The sequence below is a fragment of the Mastigoproctus giganteus genome, chromosome 5 (genome assembly GCF_048544385.1).
Source record: "Mastigoproctus giganteus isolate SK-2022 chromosome 5, ASM4854438v1, whole genome shotgun sequence".
Lineage (NCBI taxonomy): Eukaryota > Metazoa > Arthropoda > Arachnida > Uropygi > Thelyphonidae > Mastigoproctus > Mastigoproctus giganteus.
Window position 1 is genome coordinate 69,845,620 of NC_143579.1, and position 20,174 is coordinate 69,865,793.

At 37.2% G+C, this 20,174-nt stretch overlaps 1 protein-coding gene across 3 annotated transcripts in view; it reads left to right on the forward strand.

Moving 5' to 3' along the window:
• Positions 1-20,174, forward strand: part of LOC150085473 (uncharacterized) — a 620,530-nt gene that overhangs the window by 51,646 nt on the left and 548,710 nt on the right. For all 3 annotated transcript variants that reach the window (XM_090374054.1, XM_090374052.1, XM_090374053.1), the window contains exon 2: positions 1,220-1,363. In XM_090374054.1, coding sequence (XP_090230180.1) covers positions 1,297-1,363 — 67 coding nt within the window. In that variant the 5' untranslated portion in view covers positions 1,220-1,296. The remainder of the gene's footprint in view (positions 1-1,219; positions 1,364-20,174) is intronic.

Below are 20,174 nucleotides of genomic sequence, written 5' to 3' on the forward strand. Positions count from 1 at the left end.
GAATTTTTCTTACCCTGCCTGTAACAGTAACTTCTTGCGAAAGATCCTTCAAAGCAAGATAAATTCAATTAAAATAATACACCTTCATTGCATATTTTTAGTTTATTCTATAATTTTAAAAGTACTATATTTTACAATATTTTGTTTCTGTGATTTTATACTAGATATATAAACATAAACTATCTGTTTTATTTTTAATTTCTTTGTAATTATATGTACTTTCTTTGTAATTTATATAGAAATAAATTCTCTGTAGACATAAATGAATATTTGTAAGTTTATTATTATTTTTTTTTTGATATTTTGTTATATTCATTGTATTATTTAAATTATTTTATTAATAAATACATGCAAATCGTAGACTGTTGCAATAGTAATTTTTATAAATTCATAAAGATTGACTACCTGCATATAATGGGGGTGGACTTATAACACTTTTGCACCAGGCGTAGGATTGCCTAGTTCTTCCTCTGGTATACATACAATTCATAAACTTAACTGCTCATTATTGCCATTGCCATTCATTTGGAAAAGTTTGTTTTTGAATTCTTTAATGATGTAATCCTGTTAATGATGCCTTCTTGTAATATCACATTTCCTTTTTCATCCTGGAAACAGAAAATAACCTTAGAACTAATACCACATATATATTAAATTGATAACTCATGGTGTGACTTGCCTTGATGCTAATCAATAGATCTCTAGTTTCCTTAATGGAGGGGTGGGATCAGCCATTGTTTATTAGAACTTGGTTTTTATGAATAAATGCCTTTTCTGATACTAACCACATGTAGACGTGCTGACCCAAAAATAGCTTGGAAATTTTTTCCATCAGGCATAAGTGGGAAATGAATATGATCCTTGGTTATTATTTAGTTGTGTGCTTTCTACCATCTTGGTTACTTATAAATACTCTAGCTGTTATTACAGTACATGTAATTCAATTATAATCCAATTTAAATTAGGGCTACATCTAAAAAAAGCAAATTGATGAATATCATAGCATATTCAGATCTTTATGTAATGTGTAAATACAATGTATACAATACATTATGTAATATTATGGCTATACAATATGTAAATATCAATAAATAATTAAATATTCAATTTAAATATAATGACAAACTGTATTTTTTCCTAAATTTATGTTGTTTTTTTTTTCACTTACCTAACATTAACATTTGCTCATTGACAATGATTAGTATATGTTTTCATAAAGGTGTCTTGGGTTGTCGCAAGAGTGTGCTAAAGAAGAATGCTGTGCCCTCATTACATCTTCCTACAGCTTCACTTTCCATGGAGTTGCACAATGAAGATGAACAGAAAAAATTACAGAATACAGAAACCAGTTTAGCTCTTGACGGTAAACTTCCTTATGGATTCCTTGCACTGTGTGACCAACACTAAAATTAAAGTTATATTAACTTTTACTAAGTTTTATAATATTCTGGTTTCATGATATACCTACATATATATATATATATATATTTATTTTATTTTTTGTTTTTTTATGGCTAAATGCCTTTGCTTTTGTATTGATGACCAAACTATGTAGAAAAACAGACAGTACTGTGATACAGAGAAAAATGGGGGAGAAAGTGCAGTTTTAAAAAAAATTGCAAATTGCATTTAGCAGCCCGGTTAAAAATATTACAAAATTCAAATAGAATTACAGTTCCAGTTAATGTGCAAAGTTCTTACAGTATTAAGTGAGACTACACCATAATATTGAGTTAATCTTGATTGTTGAATTAAGAAAGAGTGAGTCTATCATGAGCAAGCTCAAAATATCTGAGACACAGATCTTGAGCCTGCTTGGGGAATTTGCCAGAACACAAACTCAGAATTGCTAAAAAAGGTCCACCTTGGTGTTCCAAACTGATATCAGCAGCATAACGTTAATGTTATAATGATCACCTCGAAAAAACAGGCACTTCCCTAATTTTAAAGGTGATCTACTTCAAAAGAAAAAAAATTCACTAAGGAGGATTTATTTGAATGACAGCCTTGCATTCTGATGACCAAATAAATGAGATATAAAGCAACAGAGGAGTTATATATAATTTGAGGTATACATAATAATACAGTCAGGTACAAAAGAAAGCATCATGTGGGGAATATCTAACTTTACTACAGTGCAACCTGAAATTCAACTTTGGGTCAAAGATTACACTGAGAAATTGAACAGACTGATAGAAGTGAATAATATGAATTTATCATGATATTCAATCATTACAAACATTACCAATATGAAACATGACATCCAGATTTCACTTGATTAACAACTGAAGTGACAGATATGACAGATAATTTATTGCCTGTCATATCTGTCACTTCAGTTGTTAATCTGTTACTAAGATTGCAAATTGAAAACGGGCCCTGTAATCAAATGTGCTTGTTTCACGAGAATTAATAACAAACTAATTAATATAAAAGATATACCAGAAATTCCCAAAAAATAAATAAATAAACATGCACAGCACACTTGTCATTCCATGCTTTATAAATATGGGAGACAAAATAAGTTAGAAAAGATTCCTTTGGCTGAGAAGAAATCCCATAATGAATTGAATGTGGTGTGATGTTAAACACATGTTCTGAACCAGTTTATCAACACTTTTGAGTAAAGGAGAACAAACAAATTGGATGGAAATCTAAAATAGACCAAGGCTCAGAACTTTTTGGAACTGGGACTACACTATAATTTTTTTAAAAATTGAGGGAAAAAAACTACACTCAAGAGAATAAGAGAAGAAAAAATACAATACATCAAAAAAAAAACAAACTAACTGTTTTTATATCAAAAATTTGAATCCTTTTAAGGGCCATTGCAGAAACACCTTCAATGAATTAATTTTAAATTTAAACTGATGAGGAACCATTTGAACCTTAGATAGGAGAAAAGAATCCTGAACGCACTTAATGAAAACATGGAGATTCACTTCTTTCAGACTCTACAACCTTGGTCATCAATTCATTTATATTAAACTGCAAAAAGGGGTTGCTATCTGAGATAAAAAAAAACAAAAAAAAACACCTTCTCCTTTGACTAATTTTGCAAACCCAAAATTGGTCACAGTTTCACACTTAGTGACTTTAAAGCCAAATCTTTCAAACGAAAAGCATGAGTGATTGCCCTGTAGTGGATTTCATTTGATAAGTTCTGTAAGCATATTGCTTCTTCTTGAGAAGGACAGATAAAGATGAGTTACACCATGGTTAGAATAGTGTAAAAACAATATAATTTAGACATAGTAGCCATTGAAACAAATGCAAACTGATGTGAGAGCCAGCACCATATGTCACAAATGTTATATATGATGTTCTATATTGCTAAAAATACATAATATAGATACTAGTGAACGGGTTAGTGCCATTGTGCCATGATTTGTTTGTAGTGAATTGTTGAAATAGATAATTGGCATCCTTTTAATTGTATCTCACATTGTGAATACCTTCACAACAAATTGGTATTGCGCTACCTCGAATAAGTAACGCTTCACCAATGGAAAAGGCTAATGTTTCTTATTCTTGGCAGGTACCACCACCTAGATGGCATGGTTTCAAGGTTTGTTGGCCTCTCCCCAGTGGGCAAGTTTCCGCTGAGAATAAGTGACATTGGTCATCTCCATTAGTGAAGTGTTACTTATTCGAGGTAGTGCAATACCATGGCAACTCGTTGTGAAGGTATGCACAATATGAGATACAATTAAAACGATGCCAATTATCTACTTCGACAATTCACTATGAACAAAAGATGTTGCAATGGCACTAACCCGTTCACTAGTGAATCTTACGTGTAGTCTCATGCTTTATGCAAAATAATCACCTTAGTTTATACTATTGCACACCATCAGGTAGCTCTCATATTGTGGAGTTAATCTTCATAATGGGATTGTCACGATTGCAACACCAGTGCACCTACCTGCCAACCGAGGACGGCCCCAAGTGCCAAGCGAAGTGATCTAGCAATTTTCCAAAGCGATTTAAAAGCGTCCTTTCTATAAACGAGTAGTTTAAGAGATTTCTAATCTTTTCTTTCAAAGTTATTTATTTTTGGCTCCTAAATAAAGAGGCAAGCTTTATACTAAGAAAGGAAATACACCTTTCTTTTGTATTTATATAACTAATTTCTTTAACACAGTAACCACTAATCTCTTATCACCTGGTTACTGGTGGCACCGCTCCTGCCTCAACGTGGTGGGGCTGTTAACGTGAGTATAAATTTAATACTCGGCGAATAGGAGCAAACATGGATCCCTTAATATCACTGACTGTAGAGCCTACATGCTTATGTGAACTTGAGTCATCTCAATAAAAAAGAATCAAAAAAGATGATTCTTCACCTGATCTGCCTGCTTTCCTAATTTTACATTCCTTGTCTACGAAACCTCTTAGCAGCTTATCTCCATTTTTGGTGCAGGAAAGCATAGAGGCTGTAGCAGGCACTCCAAAAATAGTCAAATGACTTCGCTCAGGAGATCTCCTTATAGAAACATCTAGTCCTACTCATTCTAGGCAGCTCCTGAAGCAAACGACCTTTGGAGGACTTCCCATTTCTGTAACCCCATATAGAACATTAAACACCTCAAAAGGGGTCATTTCAGAATGGGATCTCCTTAATGTTTCCGAGGAAGAAATTGCTGAAGAACTTGAGGCACAACGCGTCATCAGTGCCAAAAGAATAATGACCAAACAGGATGGTGTCCTTACACCCACGAGAAAAGTTATCCTTATCTTCAATACTCCAAATCTCCCGGCATCAGTTAAAGCTGGCTACCTTTCCTGTAAAATTCGGTCATATATTCCAAATCCACTTAGATGCTTTAAGTGCCAGAAGCATGGTCATTCTCAAACCACTCCCAAACTGAATGTACAGCAGCAACACCAAAATGTCCCAACTGCCAGGGTGCTCCCCCTGCATATTCTAGAACTTGCAAATCATGGAAAATAAGAAAAAAAATACTGAAGTACAAGGTAGAAAAAATTTATCATACCAAGAAGCACGTAAACAGATATTAAACATGATTCCTTCCAAATCATATTCCAATTCAGTCAAAAACACTAAAGAGTTTTCAACATAGACTTGCATTACAATTCCCCCTAAATTATCTCTTGCTCAATTGGCCAGATCCATCTTGGCAGATGGGGAGGTGCTGACAGCAACAAAGACCAAGAGTATATCAAATTCTACTAATACAAAACCATCCAAGCCACAGCAAGATGCTGCCAAGTCAGGAACATTAACAAAGGAGAAAGAGGCACACCTTACACAGAATAAACCAACTGATCGAACAATGGAAATTGATGAGAAGTCAGATAATGAAGATGCAGTTCTCCTGCTACATGCTGATGATGAGATGGATATTACTCATCCAGTTTTTCCAAAATAAGAAAAATATAAACAGGATCGAGGGAAAACAAAACGATCAGACCAATCTTCCTAACCTAAACCCAAATAATGCAGAAAATAATTCAATGGAATTGTAGAGGTCTAAGAAGCAATCTCAATGAATTAAAATATTTAATCCATCAGCACGATCCTGCAAGCATTTGTCTACAGGAAACATATTTATCATCAAATTATACTCCACACTTCTGAAGGTTCCTATACAGACATGACAGATGTTCCCAGTCTCCGGCAAGAGAGGAGTAGCAATTTTAGTTCGTAATAATGTACCATCCAAACCTCTCCAGCCATGCACCAATCTAGAAGCAGTAGCCATTCATATCATTGTTGGCATTTCTCTTACTCTTGTTTCCATTTATATTCCACCAAACTTTCCATGTTCCACTGCAGAACTTGACAATTTACTAAATCAACTGCCCCACCCTATATGCTCTCTAGGTGATCTGAATGCATATCATCCTTTGTGGGTTCCCCGAACATAGATCGTAGAGGGAGGATGATTGAAACAGTTCTTGACAACCATCACTTAACATTACTAAATACCGGTGTACATACTTATATCCACCTGCCCACAGGATCAAGCTCTGCTCTGGACCTGTCCATATGTTCCTTGTCCATTTATCCTAGCCTTGATTGGATGGTATTAACTGATCTTCACAACAGTGATCACTTTCCTGTAATTTGCAAAATACAGATGGATACAAACTATGCCTCCAACCAACAAATTTCGTGAATTTTCACCAAGCAAATTGGAAAAATTTTTCTAATTCAATCCATTTGATCCTTATTGCATCTATTAATAATGAAACTAGGCATATAGTACTTGGAGCTGCTGTCAGCACAATACTGAAATCAAATATTACCAAACAAAGATATAATGGATGGTGGACAAGGGATTGCTTCCCTGCCAAAAGAAAACAAAACAAAGCTTGGAATGTCTTTCACCGAAATGCTACAATGGAGAACCTTATAAACTATAAATGACTCAAAGCTGAAGCATACCGAATTCATAGGAAAGCAAAACTGGATGTGGATTCGATTTACTTCTACCATTTGTAGAAACACTGATCCCAGAATAATCTGGAGAAAGTTCCGAATCCTCAGTGGAAAGTATCAACAAACTTCTGCCCCAATCCTCTCTTGGAAAGGAAGGGATATTTCTCCTTCGACTGATATTTCAGAGGCACTAGCTGAAACATTCACTGCTACTTCATCCTCTGATTCTTATGAAGACTCGTTTAGACACACAAAAACATCTATAGAAAAATATAAAATTAACTTCAATACGAACCAATCTTTTTCCTATAATCTTCCATTCACTATTACTGAATTTAACGAAGCTCTCCAGAATTCTTGAAATAGTTTTGCTGGACTAGATGGCATTTACTACATAATGCTTCGCCATCTCAACTCCAACTCAAAATTTGCACTATTAAAATTTTACAACAGAATATTTGACAAGAATATTTACCCTGATACATGGCATCATTCAATAGTGGTAGCCATAGCAAAACCTGGGAAAGATACAACCTCCCCTAATAGCTATCATGCTATATTTTTGACCAATTTTTTAGAAAAAATACTAGAAAATATGGTTCGCAGGAGAATTACCTGGAATATTGAAGATCAAGACTCTATAACGCGACACCAATTTGGCTTCCCCCGTAACAGGTCTACAACGGATGTCCACATCAAAGTTGAAGCTCACACTCGAAATGCTTTTGTTAAAAAACAACACAGGGTAATGATAATTTTCGATATTACCAAAGCATTCGACACAACCTGGAGATATGGAATCCTGCAAGACTTAAACAATCTTGGACTGAGAGGTAACCTGCCTTGATTCATACAGAATTTTCTCAATCTCAGGAACTTTCAAGTATGATTCCAGAATGACCTGTCCACAATTCACACGTAAGAAGGAGTACCTCAAGGATCGATCTTAAGTGCCACACTTTTTGCACTATGTATCAGTAGCATCACTCGAGACATCCCAGCTATGGTGGAAACTTATATGTATGCAGATGATCTTGCTATCTGCTGTCAATCATCGAGCATGGCTACCATTGAAAGACAACTACAATTAGCAATAAATAAAATTGAAACTTGGACATAATGCAACAGCTATCAATTAACTGAGGAGAAAACAGCAGCAATACATTTCTGTAAATTGCGATCGCTTCATCTCGAACTTGTATTAAAACTGAAAGGCAGAGAAATGCAATGACAGACTCCATAAGACTATTTGGATTGATTTTTAATACCAAATTAAATTTTCATAAACGTAACCTATCTACAAACTACGTGCCTACAGAAGTTAAACATTCTTCGTGCAGTATCCTCAACATCTTGGGGTGCTGACAGGCAGTCATTGCAGAATTTATATTGTGCTCTAATCCGGTCACGATTAGATTATGGAGCTATAATATATGCCTTAGCTAAAAACAGCATCTTACAATCCGTGAACACCATCCAACACAGTGCCCTTCGATCCGCACTAGATGCCTACAGAACCTCACCAGTTCAGAGCTTGTACGTGGAAGCACACGAACCCTCTCTGTATGTTAGAAGACAAAGCCTTCTCTGCCAGTACGCTGCCAAAATAAGAAGCTCTCCATCTCATCCTTGTTGGGTATACCTAAACCAATTGCCAACCTCTTTGGCAAAGACTATGAATTCAGGCATAATGAACCCAGGCCTACTGGGATACGCCTCCAAGAAATAATGCAAAAATGGGAAATTGATCTCAACAAAATTGAGGAAAGTTCAAATATGCCTTTACCTCCAATGGAGAGACATGATATGGATATTGATCTGTACATCGCTCAATGGTTAAAAAACATCATATCCTCCTTTAACATCCAACAGCTACATGCCAACCATACTTTGGAATACACTGGGAAACTCATCTATACAGATGGATCTAAATCACACTCTCATGTAGATGCAGCAGCTGTGTTCCCTTCGCATGTGTGGCGCCTCCGTAGCCAGGTGGGCAGGAGCAGCAGCAGTGCGTAGCACATGCTTCTTGATTAGACCGGGATTCGAGCTCGTGAGCCACCAAATATGGAGGATGCGGAAAGGTCAGGGAATGACCACTGCATATCCCCGGAGCAATATGGCCTTAGTTGCTAATGCTCCTAAAAACCAAACAACAACAACCTTTCGCATGTGGTTTCAAAATCTCTTCCACTTGAGTACAGCATACTTTCTGTAGAATTATATGCCATCCAACTTGCATTAAGTGAAATATGTCAACAGCCATCACTTTCTGAGGCGCCTCCGTAGCCAGGTGGGCAGGAGCAGCACACGCTTCTTGATTAGACCGGGGTTCGAGCCCGTGAGCCACCAAATATGGAGGATGCAGAAAGGTCAGGGAATGACCATCGCATATACCCGGAGCAATATGGCCTTAGTTGCTAATGCTCCTAAAAACCAAATAACAACAACAACAGCATCACTTTCTATCCTAATATATTCTGACTCGCTCAGTGCTATATCAGCCATACAGGGTAAACATCATTCTCGTTATCCTGCCCCACTAGAAATTGACTCTCTAATCAACCTCTGTCAAAAAAAAAAAAAAAAAAAAAAACACTCTAAAATAACTCTCTGCTGGATCCCAGGACACTCTGGAATAAAAGGCAATGAAAAAGCAGATAATGCAGCAAAGTCAGCTTCTGAACTGCCAAAAAATACAAAGATAGTTCCATACTCTGATTTTAGACCAATTATTATTAGAGCATATGAAGATGAATGGACCCAGATATGAAGAAATCAAATGAACAATAAACTGCAGGAAATAAAACCAAATCCACAAACATGGAACTCAAGCATCAGGAAAAGTTGCAGAGAAGAAGTAATGCTTGCCAGACTAAGAATTGGCCACACCCATCTCACACATTATCGTTTGCTAGCTAATAAAATTTCCCCTCTCTGTTTTCAATGCCAAGTTCAGCTTACAGTAAAACACATCCTTTTGGTATGCCCATGCTTCAGAAATTCCAGATTCCTTTGTTTCCAGAGTTTATGCAATAATCAGAATCCATTTACCCTTCAACAGATATTAGACAACTCTGCAAATCTAGATGAACTGTTTAATTTTATTCGGCAATTCCAATTTGACAAACAAATCTGAAAAAATTGATTTACATAAAAAAAAAAAAAACCTGGGAAGACACATCTTGGCCTTTGATGCCCTTGTGTCTTAAAACCCTTAAACAACAACATCCAACCGAGGACAGGCCAAACAAGCCTTGAAATGGTGTTGTCTGGGTGGTGGTATCCACCAAGAATAAGTAATATATGTATTCCATTAGTCTTCTCCCTTGGCGAAGCGTTACGTTTTCGAGGTAGTGCAATGCCATGGCAACTCGTTGTGAAGGTATTCATAATATGAGATACAATTAAAACAATGCTAATTATTTACTTCGACAGTTTACTACAAACAAAACATGGTGCAATGGCACTAACCCGTTCACTAGTGAATCTTATGCGTAGTCTCATGCTTTATGCAAAATAATCACCTTAGTTTATAATAATACAGATATATATATATATATCTGCCACAAAGAGGCCCTGAGATACTGCAGTAGCAGGTAGTTTACAAAATAAGTGAAAAAATCGTTCTTTTTGATTCATTTACCATTAGGCTACCAAGCAAACATTACATAAATGTCCAAGACCCTCTTTTAATTTGTTCTTTATTTCAGAGACTTACAGTTTAGAATCAAACTCAATATTATTTTAATATCTACAAAAATAAAAATAATCTCATCAGTCTTGAGCTGCTTCGAATGCCTTACCCTCAGTACTAGATAGTTGTGTAGTTTGGTTGCTGGAATTGCCACTGTATTAATTGCCATGTAAGTTGTAAATTCCTGACATTAATTTGCAAGTTGTATCAATAATACTAAGCAGCCAATGATGCAAAATTTGGATATATTGCAGTTGTTGCAATCTTAGCTGAATAAAAGAATTTCTTTTAAAAGGTTTGGCTTTGTAGATGGTCCATTTAGGTAGCCATTATCCATTCTTACTTGGATATGTCAGGTAAATGGATTTATCTGATGTACCCAAGAAAGATTGGAGATTACCTACATACATGTTAAAATATTTCATTACTATGGGGATAATCACTTCCTTATCCCTGCTAGAAAAATTCCTGTATATCATTGACAAGACACTATGGGCTACTCTTGCAGACCGTCTGCACTGCTCAAAAAACTTCATATCTGACTGCCCAATTAGTCTCAGGTTCTTTTCACTCTCTACCTCTGTCAGTGTAGTACCACACAGTTGATACATTACTTTGGGGTTACTGCTTCCCATATGCAGTACTTTACATTTGTCAATGTTAAACTTCAGTTGCCACCTCTCAGCCCATCTACTCAACTTTTCTAGATCCTGTTGCAGCAGCGTACTGTCATTAGTTGCAGCAGCGTACTGTCATTAGTGTCATTAACAACCCTGCCGACCTTCGTATTGTCTGCAAACTTGGACATTAAGCCTGATATACCATTATCAGTATCATTAATGAATACAGAAAACAACAGTGGACCCAACCCTGAACCCTGGGGGACTACACTAAAGTCCACGAAGAGCAGTGTCCGTTGATTACTACTCTCTGTCTTCTCCCACTCAACTATCCCTTTATCCATAGCAGCAATTTGCCTCCAATGCCACACTGCTCCAATTTGTGCAGCAGTCTTCCACGTGCAACAGCATCAAAAGCCTTTCTAAGATTCAAATATATGATATCAAAATTATTCTTTGCATCCAGTTCATTTGTGACTACATCATAGTATCCAATCAAATTGGTCCGACAATACTTCCCCGTAACAAACCCATGCTATGTCTGAGCTATAACTGAAGTCTTGTCAAGATGATCCTGCAATGTTTCTTTAACCAGTGCCTCCATTAATTTCCCTGGAACAGAAGTTAAACTAACAGATCTGTATTTACTTGTGTCTCCCTTTGATCTTCCTTTGTGGATTGGGGTCACATTTGGACATTTCCAGTGCATAGGTACCTCCCCTCAGTCCAAGGAAGCTGTCATAATTATGGCTAAGGGTTTGCTTACTTCCTTTGCTGCCTCATTTAATATAACTGGATAGATCCCATCCACCCCGGGTGCATTTCTTATGTTTATCTTCAACAATTTCTCCTCCACTTTACTCTCAGTTATTACAAGATTATCTAGCCTGCTGCCAGAGTTTACTACACCTCTGGCATTCCCCTTCCTGAATAACTCCTCCTGTGTGAATGTAGATGCAAAACATTCATTTAGTTTGTTACCTACCCGAGCAGGATCATGAACAGTTGAACCATCGATATCCAGTGGACCAATCTGATTCATACCCTTCCTTCTAAAGTTTACATAAGTAAAGAGGCCTGACGTAACCAAGTAGTCAGGAGCGAGAGTGCATAGCATGCATTCCTTGAGTGGACTGGGGTTCAAGCCCATGACTACTAAATATGATAAATATTTGTATTGACGATTTATTGTAAACTCTGCTTGTTGTTATTTGGTTTTTAGGAGCATTAGCAACTAAGGCCACATTGCTTCGGGGATATGCGGTGGTCATTCCCTGACCTTTCTGCATCCTCCGTATTTTGTGTAAACTCTACTGACTTGATTGTCGTGCGGCGTATAAACAGAAACTCTTAGCTGTTTTTCTCTTTATCCTTTGCCAGAGATTTCTTGTAATTTGCCTTTGCCTGCCTAACCTCCATTGTGACTTGGTTAGAGACCAGCTTATATCTATCATAGGCTTCTGTGTCACCTCCTGTGAGACGAGTAATTACAGACCAGTTATTTTAACTTCTGTTCCGGGTAAAATAATGGAGTCACTGGTTAAAGATGCATTACAGGATCATCTAGACAAGACTGCTGCAATAATTCAGACACAGTATGGGTTTGTTAAGGGAAAGTCTTGTCTGACAAATTTGATAGGATATTATGATGTGGTTACAAAGGAACTGGATGCAAAAAATAATTTTAATATCATATATTTGGATTTCAGGAAAGCTTTTTACACTGTTGCGCATGAAAGACTATTGTACAAATTGGAGCAGAATTGTATTAAGGGTAAGTTGCTACAATGGATAAAAGGATGGTTAAGTGGGAGAAGACAGAGGGTGGTAATTAATGGGTGCTGCTCTTCGTGGACTAATGTTATTAGTGGAGTCTCACAGGGTTCTGTGTAGGGTCCTCTGTTGTTTTGTATATTTATCAATGATATTGATGAAGGTATATCAGGCTTAGTGTCGAAGTTTGCAGATGATACAAAGGTTTGCAGGGTTGTTAATGACAGTAATGGAAGTGTGCTACTGCAACAGGATCTAGATAATTTGGGCAGATGGGCTAAGAAGTGGCAACTGAAGTTTAACCTTGACAAATGCAAAGTACTGCATATGGGTAGAAGTAACCCCAGAGAAACGTACCAACTGTGTGGTACTACACTTAAGGTGGTAGAAAATGAAAAAGACCTGGGAGTAATTGTGCAGTCAGATATGAAGTTTTCTGAGCAATGCAGACAGGCTGCCAGGGCAGGTCATGGGGTTTTGTCAATGATATATAGGAATTTTGCTAGCAGGGAAAAGGAGGTGATTATCCCTCTGTATAAGGCAATGGTGAGGCCACACCTTGAATACTGCGTACAGGTCTGGAGGCCTCATTTTAGGAATGATGTAGATTTACTTGAGCGTGTACAGAGAAGGGCAACAAGATTGGTGAGGAGAATGAAGGGATCCTCTTACCAAAAGAGGCTTAAGTTCTGCAAATTGCAGTGGCTGGAAACTAGGCACCTGCGCGGTGATCTGATTGAGGTGTATAAGGCCTTGAATGGGTTGAGCATGCTGAATTCTGATGGGATCCTTCCATTTGTTCAGATTACGAACCTAAGGGGGCATAAATTCAAATTAAGAAAAGACAGATGTAGAATAGATGTGCGGAAATTTGCCTTTAGCCAGCGGGTGGTTAATTGCTGGAACAAACTTCCATCTGTTGTTGTGGAAGTTGATATGTTGAATAAATTTAAGGAGGAACTGGACATTTGCCTTTGGAGGGAATGGTGTGATTTTTTTTTTTTTTTTGGCTGATGCTGCATAAGCTCATACACATGCTTTCTTGCATCACATGCCACTACTACTACTACTCCTACCTGTTAATTTATATGTATCCCATGCATTTTTCTTCTCTGCCACATGTCTAATTAGTTCATCTGACATCCATTTAGGCCTAAATCTTAAGCAATATTTCTTAGTAGGTATGAAAAGCCTAGTAGCTTCCAAGATTATTTCTTTGAATGCTTTCCATTTTGAATTTTCTGTTGGTAACATCATCAGTTGGTCCCAATGTATAAAATTTAAATACTGTCTCAGACCACCATAGTCACCTTTACGAAAGCAAAAACCCTTCCCATTTCCCTTGGTGGTAGTTACCTCTTTGAGTAAATCCCACTTCAGCACACTGTGATCACTGCCACCTAGTGGTTCCTTTATCTGCAGATTCTTAATGCATGAAGAATCACTACTGATAATCAGATCAAGAGTATTACTCTTTCTAGTTGCCTCCCAAACATGCTGCTGTAGAAAACAATCATCCAGTAAATCCACAAAAGCCTTGCTCGTGTGTGAGTGACCAACCACAAATTCCAGTTTATCTGGGAAAATTAAACTCTCCCATTATAAGACATTCTGATTTACTGGCCCACTCTATTTATCTTCATAATTGCTCATTATACTCAGCAGATTCATTAGGCCTATAGCACACACACACCTACTCTCATTTTTCCTTTCCCAGTGATTATGTCACACAAAACAGGTGCCGACTGGGCTAGCCGGGTGGGTAAAGTGCCTGCCTGGCAACCCAAAGGTTGCAGGTTCGAATCCCGTCTCGGGCTTGGATTAAAGTACTGCAAAAACCTTGGGAGGTGCATTATGGCCACAGAAGCCGATGCACCAACAACTAAGAAAAAAAAAAAAAAACCAGATTCAACTTTGTATTGTCCAACAACATCAATTGGATGCACTTTTTTATATTTTATGTTTCTTAACTAACAGCATAACCCCTCGTCCCTTCCTGTCCTGTCTATCCTTTCTGTACACATTGTACTCCCCAAATTCCAAATCTGCACTGCTTAAGTCTGTGTGACACCATGTCTCTGATTTCCCAACAATATCTGCCTTTGATATCTTGACTAGCACTTCAAGCTCTTAAAATTTATTAACTATACTCCTAGCATTGGTGTACACACAAGTGTACATACACCTGTTTCTACTCTTAGTTACCCTAACACAGTCCATGTATTTACTTGTTCCACTATGACTTCCAGCAGTCCTGGAAATCCCCATTGCCTTGCTTTCCAGGCTGCTGCTCAATTGCATTTCAATAGAAGCAGTGCAAGAATCACTTTCACCTCTGCCACTGGCTGCTGTTAATCTATTAGTCCATGTATCCCTCCCAAGCCAGCAGTTTTCCGACCCACCTAACACTGCCTTGATAGCATCAGCAAATATTCTTGCACCCTTTTTATTTAATTGTATCCCATCCCTGTACAAGCAGTCTCTCCTGTTAACAAGCACAGACCAGGCTGCAAAAAAAAAGTCTACCCCTTGAGCCCTGCACAATCTCTCCTGGGCTGATTCGATCAAGAAGGCTTTCATCATATACTCCCTCCTATCGTGTCTGGGCAGAATTGCAGACTCTTTCAAATTCAACTCTAACTCACGGCTTTTTTTCAACATTGACCTGTACTTGTTAAGTAATTCTGCCGGTCTCCTACTCTTAATATCATTAGTGCAGACGTGTACAACAATATCACATTTTGTGCCCTTAAAAAATGATATCTGCTCCACAATGTCATCAGCCTTTGCCCCTGGCAGACATACCCTGTTCTCATATCCTTTTTGCACAATATGTTCCCTGTTTCCCTGACAATAGAGCCACTGACAACAACTAGTTCCTTTGGGAACAGTGCATTCTGCCTTGGAGGTTGCTGGGTTTTGTGTGATGTTCAAGTGCAAGCTCTGGCGTTGATGTGGGCATTCATTTTCATTTCATTTAATCAAACTACACCTAAGAGGCCCCCTGGGCAACAGCCCATATGCCACTTACATCACAATCGTTATTTCTAACACAGCATTCATTGGTCAATTTTAAACAACAATTATGATAGTCTAATTTGACTAAACAATATAAAACTAGATAGTACAACCTTTAGCCTCGCGGTGGGGATGGCATCTCCGCCCCCACCATGAGGAGGTAGGTTGCCCTATCCAGGAAACCACGTTTGACATCTGCCAAACAAACAATAATAAAAATTGATCTATATTTTTTGTTAAACATAATAATAAATAACAACACTCCACCATTCTTTTTTACAAAATTACTTCAGTCCGATCCCTATGAACCCCAACCAACAGCGTCAACTATAACTGACAACCCCTGGTCACCACCGGGAGAAGCCACACATTCATCATTAGGAAAACATCTCACACCACGTCTTACATTTCTGTTCGACGTTTCAAAATATCAGTCGCTCGCAAGTAATCAGGACACGTCCGATCATTTGCAGCGTGTGCAGAGGGCAGTTTCCTTTTCTGACAATTAACGCACCGCGGGACATCTGCCTTCTTAGTATAAGACTTAAATGTATGGCCTCTCCCAGCACAATGACCGCAGAACTCGTCCGCTTTACAGTGCCGGGCCACATGGCCATACATTTAAAACATTGTGTAGGGGTCCATAGTTCACGGACCCGATGCGAACTCCATTTCAAGAACACTCTAGAACAATTCACCAATTGTCTTCTTATACGTGGGGAAACCTCCACCACATAATTGTACCCTTTTGTACCCTTTAGAGTTTCTTGCTTTGTTCCTTGCCATCACCTTTATTTCTGAGAGTACTTGATCCTTACTGAGACAATCATTAGCCAAGTTCTTTCCCCAAAGTTCATGCTTTAAAATATCTTGACTTACTTCTGAGTCAACATCAAAAATCACAAATCTCGGCAATCTTCGGAGGGTCTTCTCAACCTCCAATTCGAGATTCTGAATTTCTGGACAATTTTTTATCTTGTCAACATCGGATTCTGATGCAGCCTCAATAAACACTCGCTTATCTCTTATCGGACGAACCGACACGATCTTGACATCCGTTAAAATAGGGGCAACTCGGCCTATTAACTGAGTCTTAACTTCGTCACTTGTTCGATATTTATCTGATTTTGCCTTCAATATTATGGATTTATTCTTGGATTTTACCTTCTGGGAATCAACAGCTTCAGCGTACATCTTTTGGATAGATACTTTTTCTTGTCTAAAAATATCTAACCTCCTTTAGTATCCCATTCTGAAACACCAAGGACTGTACCAAATCCGCCATTTTATCCCAATACCCCATGACTATATCAACATCTTGGCCAGTTGCATCCGGAAGATCTGCAATAAAGAGCCTCAGTCTACTTCTCATACAACTCAATTCTTCCAATCCAATCAGTTCAGAAGAAAGGTCTATATCCTGATCAGTCTGAGACTCCTCTCGAAACTTCCGTCTGGGACTCGCCTTGACCGGAGTTCTTTGAGGTGATTCCTTCGGAATCTCTACCTCAATATCTTCTTCCGAAATTGTCTCAAGTTCTTCAACAGGAGGCACCGGAGCTTTCTTTTTAGCTTTTGGCATTATTATCAGCCAATAGTATAATCTAGACAAAAGAATTTAGCACACGAAGTTTCAAAACAAAACAGCCTAAATAAGCTCGATCTGCCAGCTGGGGGACAATCATCCCAGCTGCCCAGCCCAGACCACTTGGAGGAGGAGCTTCTTCAAGTAGTTTGCCAGACAGGGATTCAAAAGAACCACACTTATCACTAGACCAAATCAGCACAATGATAATCAAATCTGACCAACTATCTGACAAAAACACTTGGCACGTGGGCCGCATTGATGTGGGCAGTTGAGAGCTTGATGGGCCCTTCAATTTAAATCCTTCGAGGGCATCCACTCTGTCCTTCAAGCTTTCATATAGGCCCATATTACCGCTGAGTTGGCACCTGATTTCCTCACACTCCTTACATCATGCACACACAAAGACATTCTCCTTGGTAATATCATGTCCCATTCCTGATTGCTCCACAAATAGATTTACCAACCAGAAAATGTGGGTGCAATAAATGGAAGTATAATTGCAAAAAAATATAATCCTGGCAGAATTTATCAACCCTGAGAAAGTGTGACTGCTGTTGTGCATAAATTTCAATCAGGGTTTAAAAAGAAACCACTGAGTAGATCCATAGTTCTGCAACTTACAGAAAATTCTTAAAGGATTCCTGTTTGGGCAGTCATCCTTGATGAGTGGCGGCAAACAAAAATCTGTGATGTTGTTTGTTTGTTTATTTGGTTTTTAGGAGTATTAGCAACTAAGGCCATATTGCTCCGAAAAGTCAGTGAAGGCATGGTGCTGAGTTGAAGAAGTTTTGTATGAAGCTGAGGGAAATTCACGTGATCTTCCAGTTGTGGGAATGTCAAATTCAACACTGTGCAACATGTTATATCACTGTATGAGGATGAAACCATACAAGTTACAGCTTGTACAGTAGCTGTTGATCAGTGACAAACCTGAGAAGATGGAATTTTGTTGGTGAATTCTGCTATTATTACAATTTGTGAGTATGCTGTCATCTATTGTAGTGCACACATTTTCCAGTTGGTGAATAAAAATTTGAAGATATCTTCTGTCACCTGAAAGTGGATTCAGATTTGCGTCATGTACCCTATTCACTGTTGTAAAGGAGATTTGTGGACATCCGTATTGATCAAGCCTTGCACCACATTGTGTGGGATGGGGGGGGGTTGGCAAAGTTAAACCTGATTGAACTTGGCCTGCCTAATGCAGTTCAGCCAACCACCTTATCACATATGAATGTTGATACTGGGGACAGTAAATAACTATAATCAATACTTGAACAATTTATTTTCTCAAGCAAAGACCCGAAATGTTAACATTAAAACCCAAAGGAGAGCAAACAGCTTTAAAATTGGACTACATGTGGAAGTTTTACAAACAGTAATAAAATTCCAGTAATAATGGAGAACACCTCCACCATGGGAATTAACATGATTAGGTTGAAGCTTATGACCAGTATATGAAAAATTTGATGTTAAGTGCAAATTACCTTTCTCTACACTCACCCATGATACAATGGTAGCAAGAAAATGAAATACACAGAACATTAAAATATCCAAAAGTGAATCCAGTATTATTACCAATGCTTCTCTCATTCTAAAAAAATAATGAAATCAACAAGGTCAACGAACTTAACCAGAATATAAATTTTTTCATTTACGATGAGACTGAAATCAAATAGCAGTTGTGTACTTTAAAGACCATAGTGAAATTTTTTTCTAGTTTCCTCTCTTTCATGTTAGTTGCTCCTAATCATGATCAACAGCTACTAAATGAAATGTTCTTCATGCAATTGTTTAAATCTATTTTTAAAACTTAACTTCACACTTTGGGGCAATATTGTCTGTGAGTTTCTTGTTACTAATGTAATAAAATCATGTGCTGTTGATTGTAATTTTCCATGTCTTTCAGTGAGCTAAAAGGGTTTTTTAATGTGGGCAATGAGTCAGTTATTCATTTTTATATGATCTTAATGCATTTTATTTTAAAAGCAATCAATTTATTTTTCTTTTTATGGTGACCCCAAACATGAAATGTATTGGAATCTATAGAACCTTATTCTCAACCACTACATGTACATTGAAGGTTGCAAAGACAGATGATACTTGTTGACATTGGACTTCAATTTCTGTAAATTGTAATTTTCAGGAAATACATCCCAAGACATAGCAGCCAATTCTGGATTTATGATGAACACTCAATTTTTTTGAACCATTGAGCCATTTTACCCATTTCACGCTTGCTAAATTCAGAATTTTAAAATAATTCTGTAGATTTTTGCTTGAAATTTTATTGTTCATTTCTAGTAAACAAATTTGCCATTATCTGTGCTAGTTTATGTTGTATAAAACATGTTGAGTCTGCAAAATAAAATATTACACTCTGTATTAGAAATAATGTAAAACCATATTTTTTTTTGTATGTGTGGTGTAAAGCTAAATTTGATTTAAACAAGCTAGTTAATATATGCAGTATGTTACATTTCTGATAATTTAGAATAGTGATAATTTATTATTTATAACAAAAAAAAAAAAAAAAAAGCAACAATTTTTATGTATGAACTGAGAGTATTTCTGTGCATCCACCATATTACCATTCATTCCTCCAGTCAGTTCAGAGCAACAAACATTATATCCAGTACTTCAGCTACAATATACAGTATATGGATAGCCTATGTGATATGTATTAAAAAACAAAAGTAATAATAGCACCAAATTTCATTAAAATCTTACCAGTTCTATTTCTGTAAATTGTAATTTTCAGGAAATACATCCCAAGACATAGCAGCCAACTCTGGATTTATGATGAACACTCAATTTTTTTGAACCACTGAGCCATTTTACCCATTTCATGCTTGCTAAATTCAGAATTTTAAAATAATTCTGTAGATTTTTGCTTGAAATTTTATTGTTCATTTCTAGTAAACAAATTCGCCATTATCTGTGCTAGTTTATGTTGTATAAAACATGTTGAGTCTGCAAAATAAAATATTACACTCTGTATTAGAAATAATGTAAAACCATATTTTTTTTTATGTGTGGTGTAAAGCTAAATTTGATTTAAACAAGCTA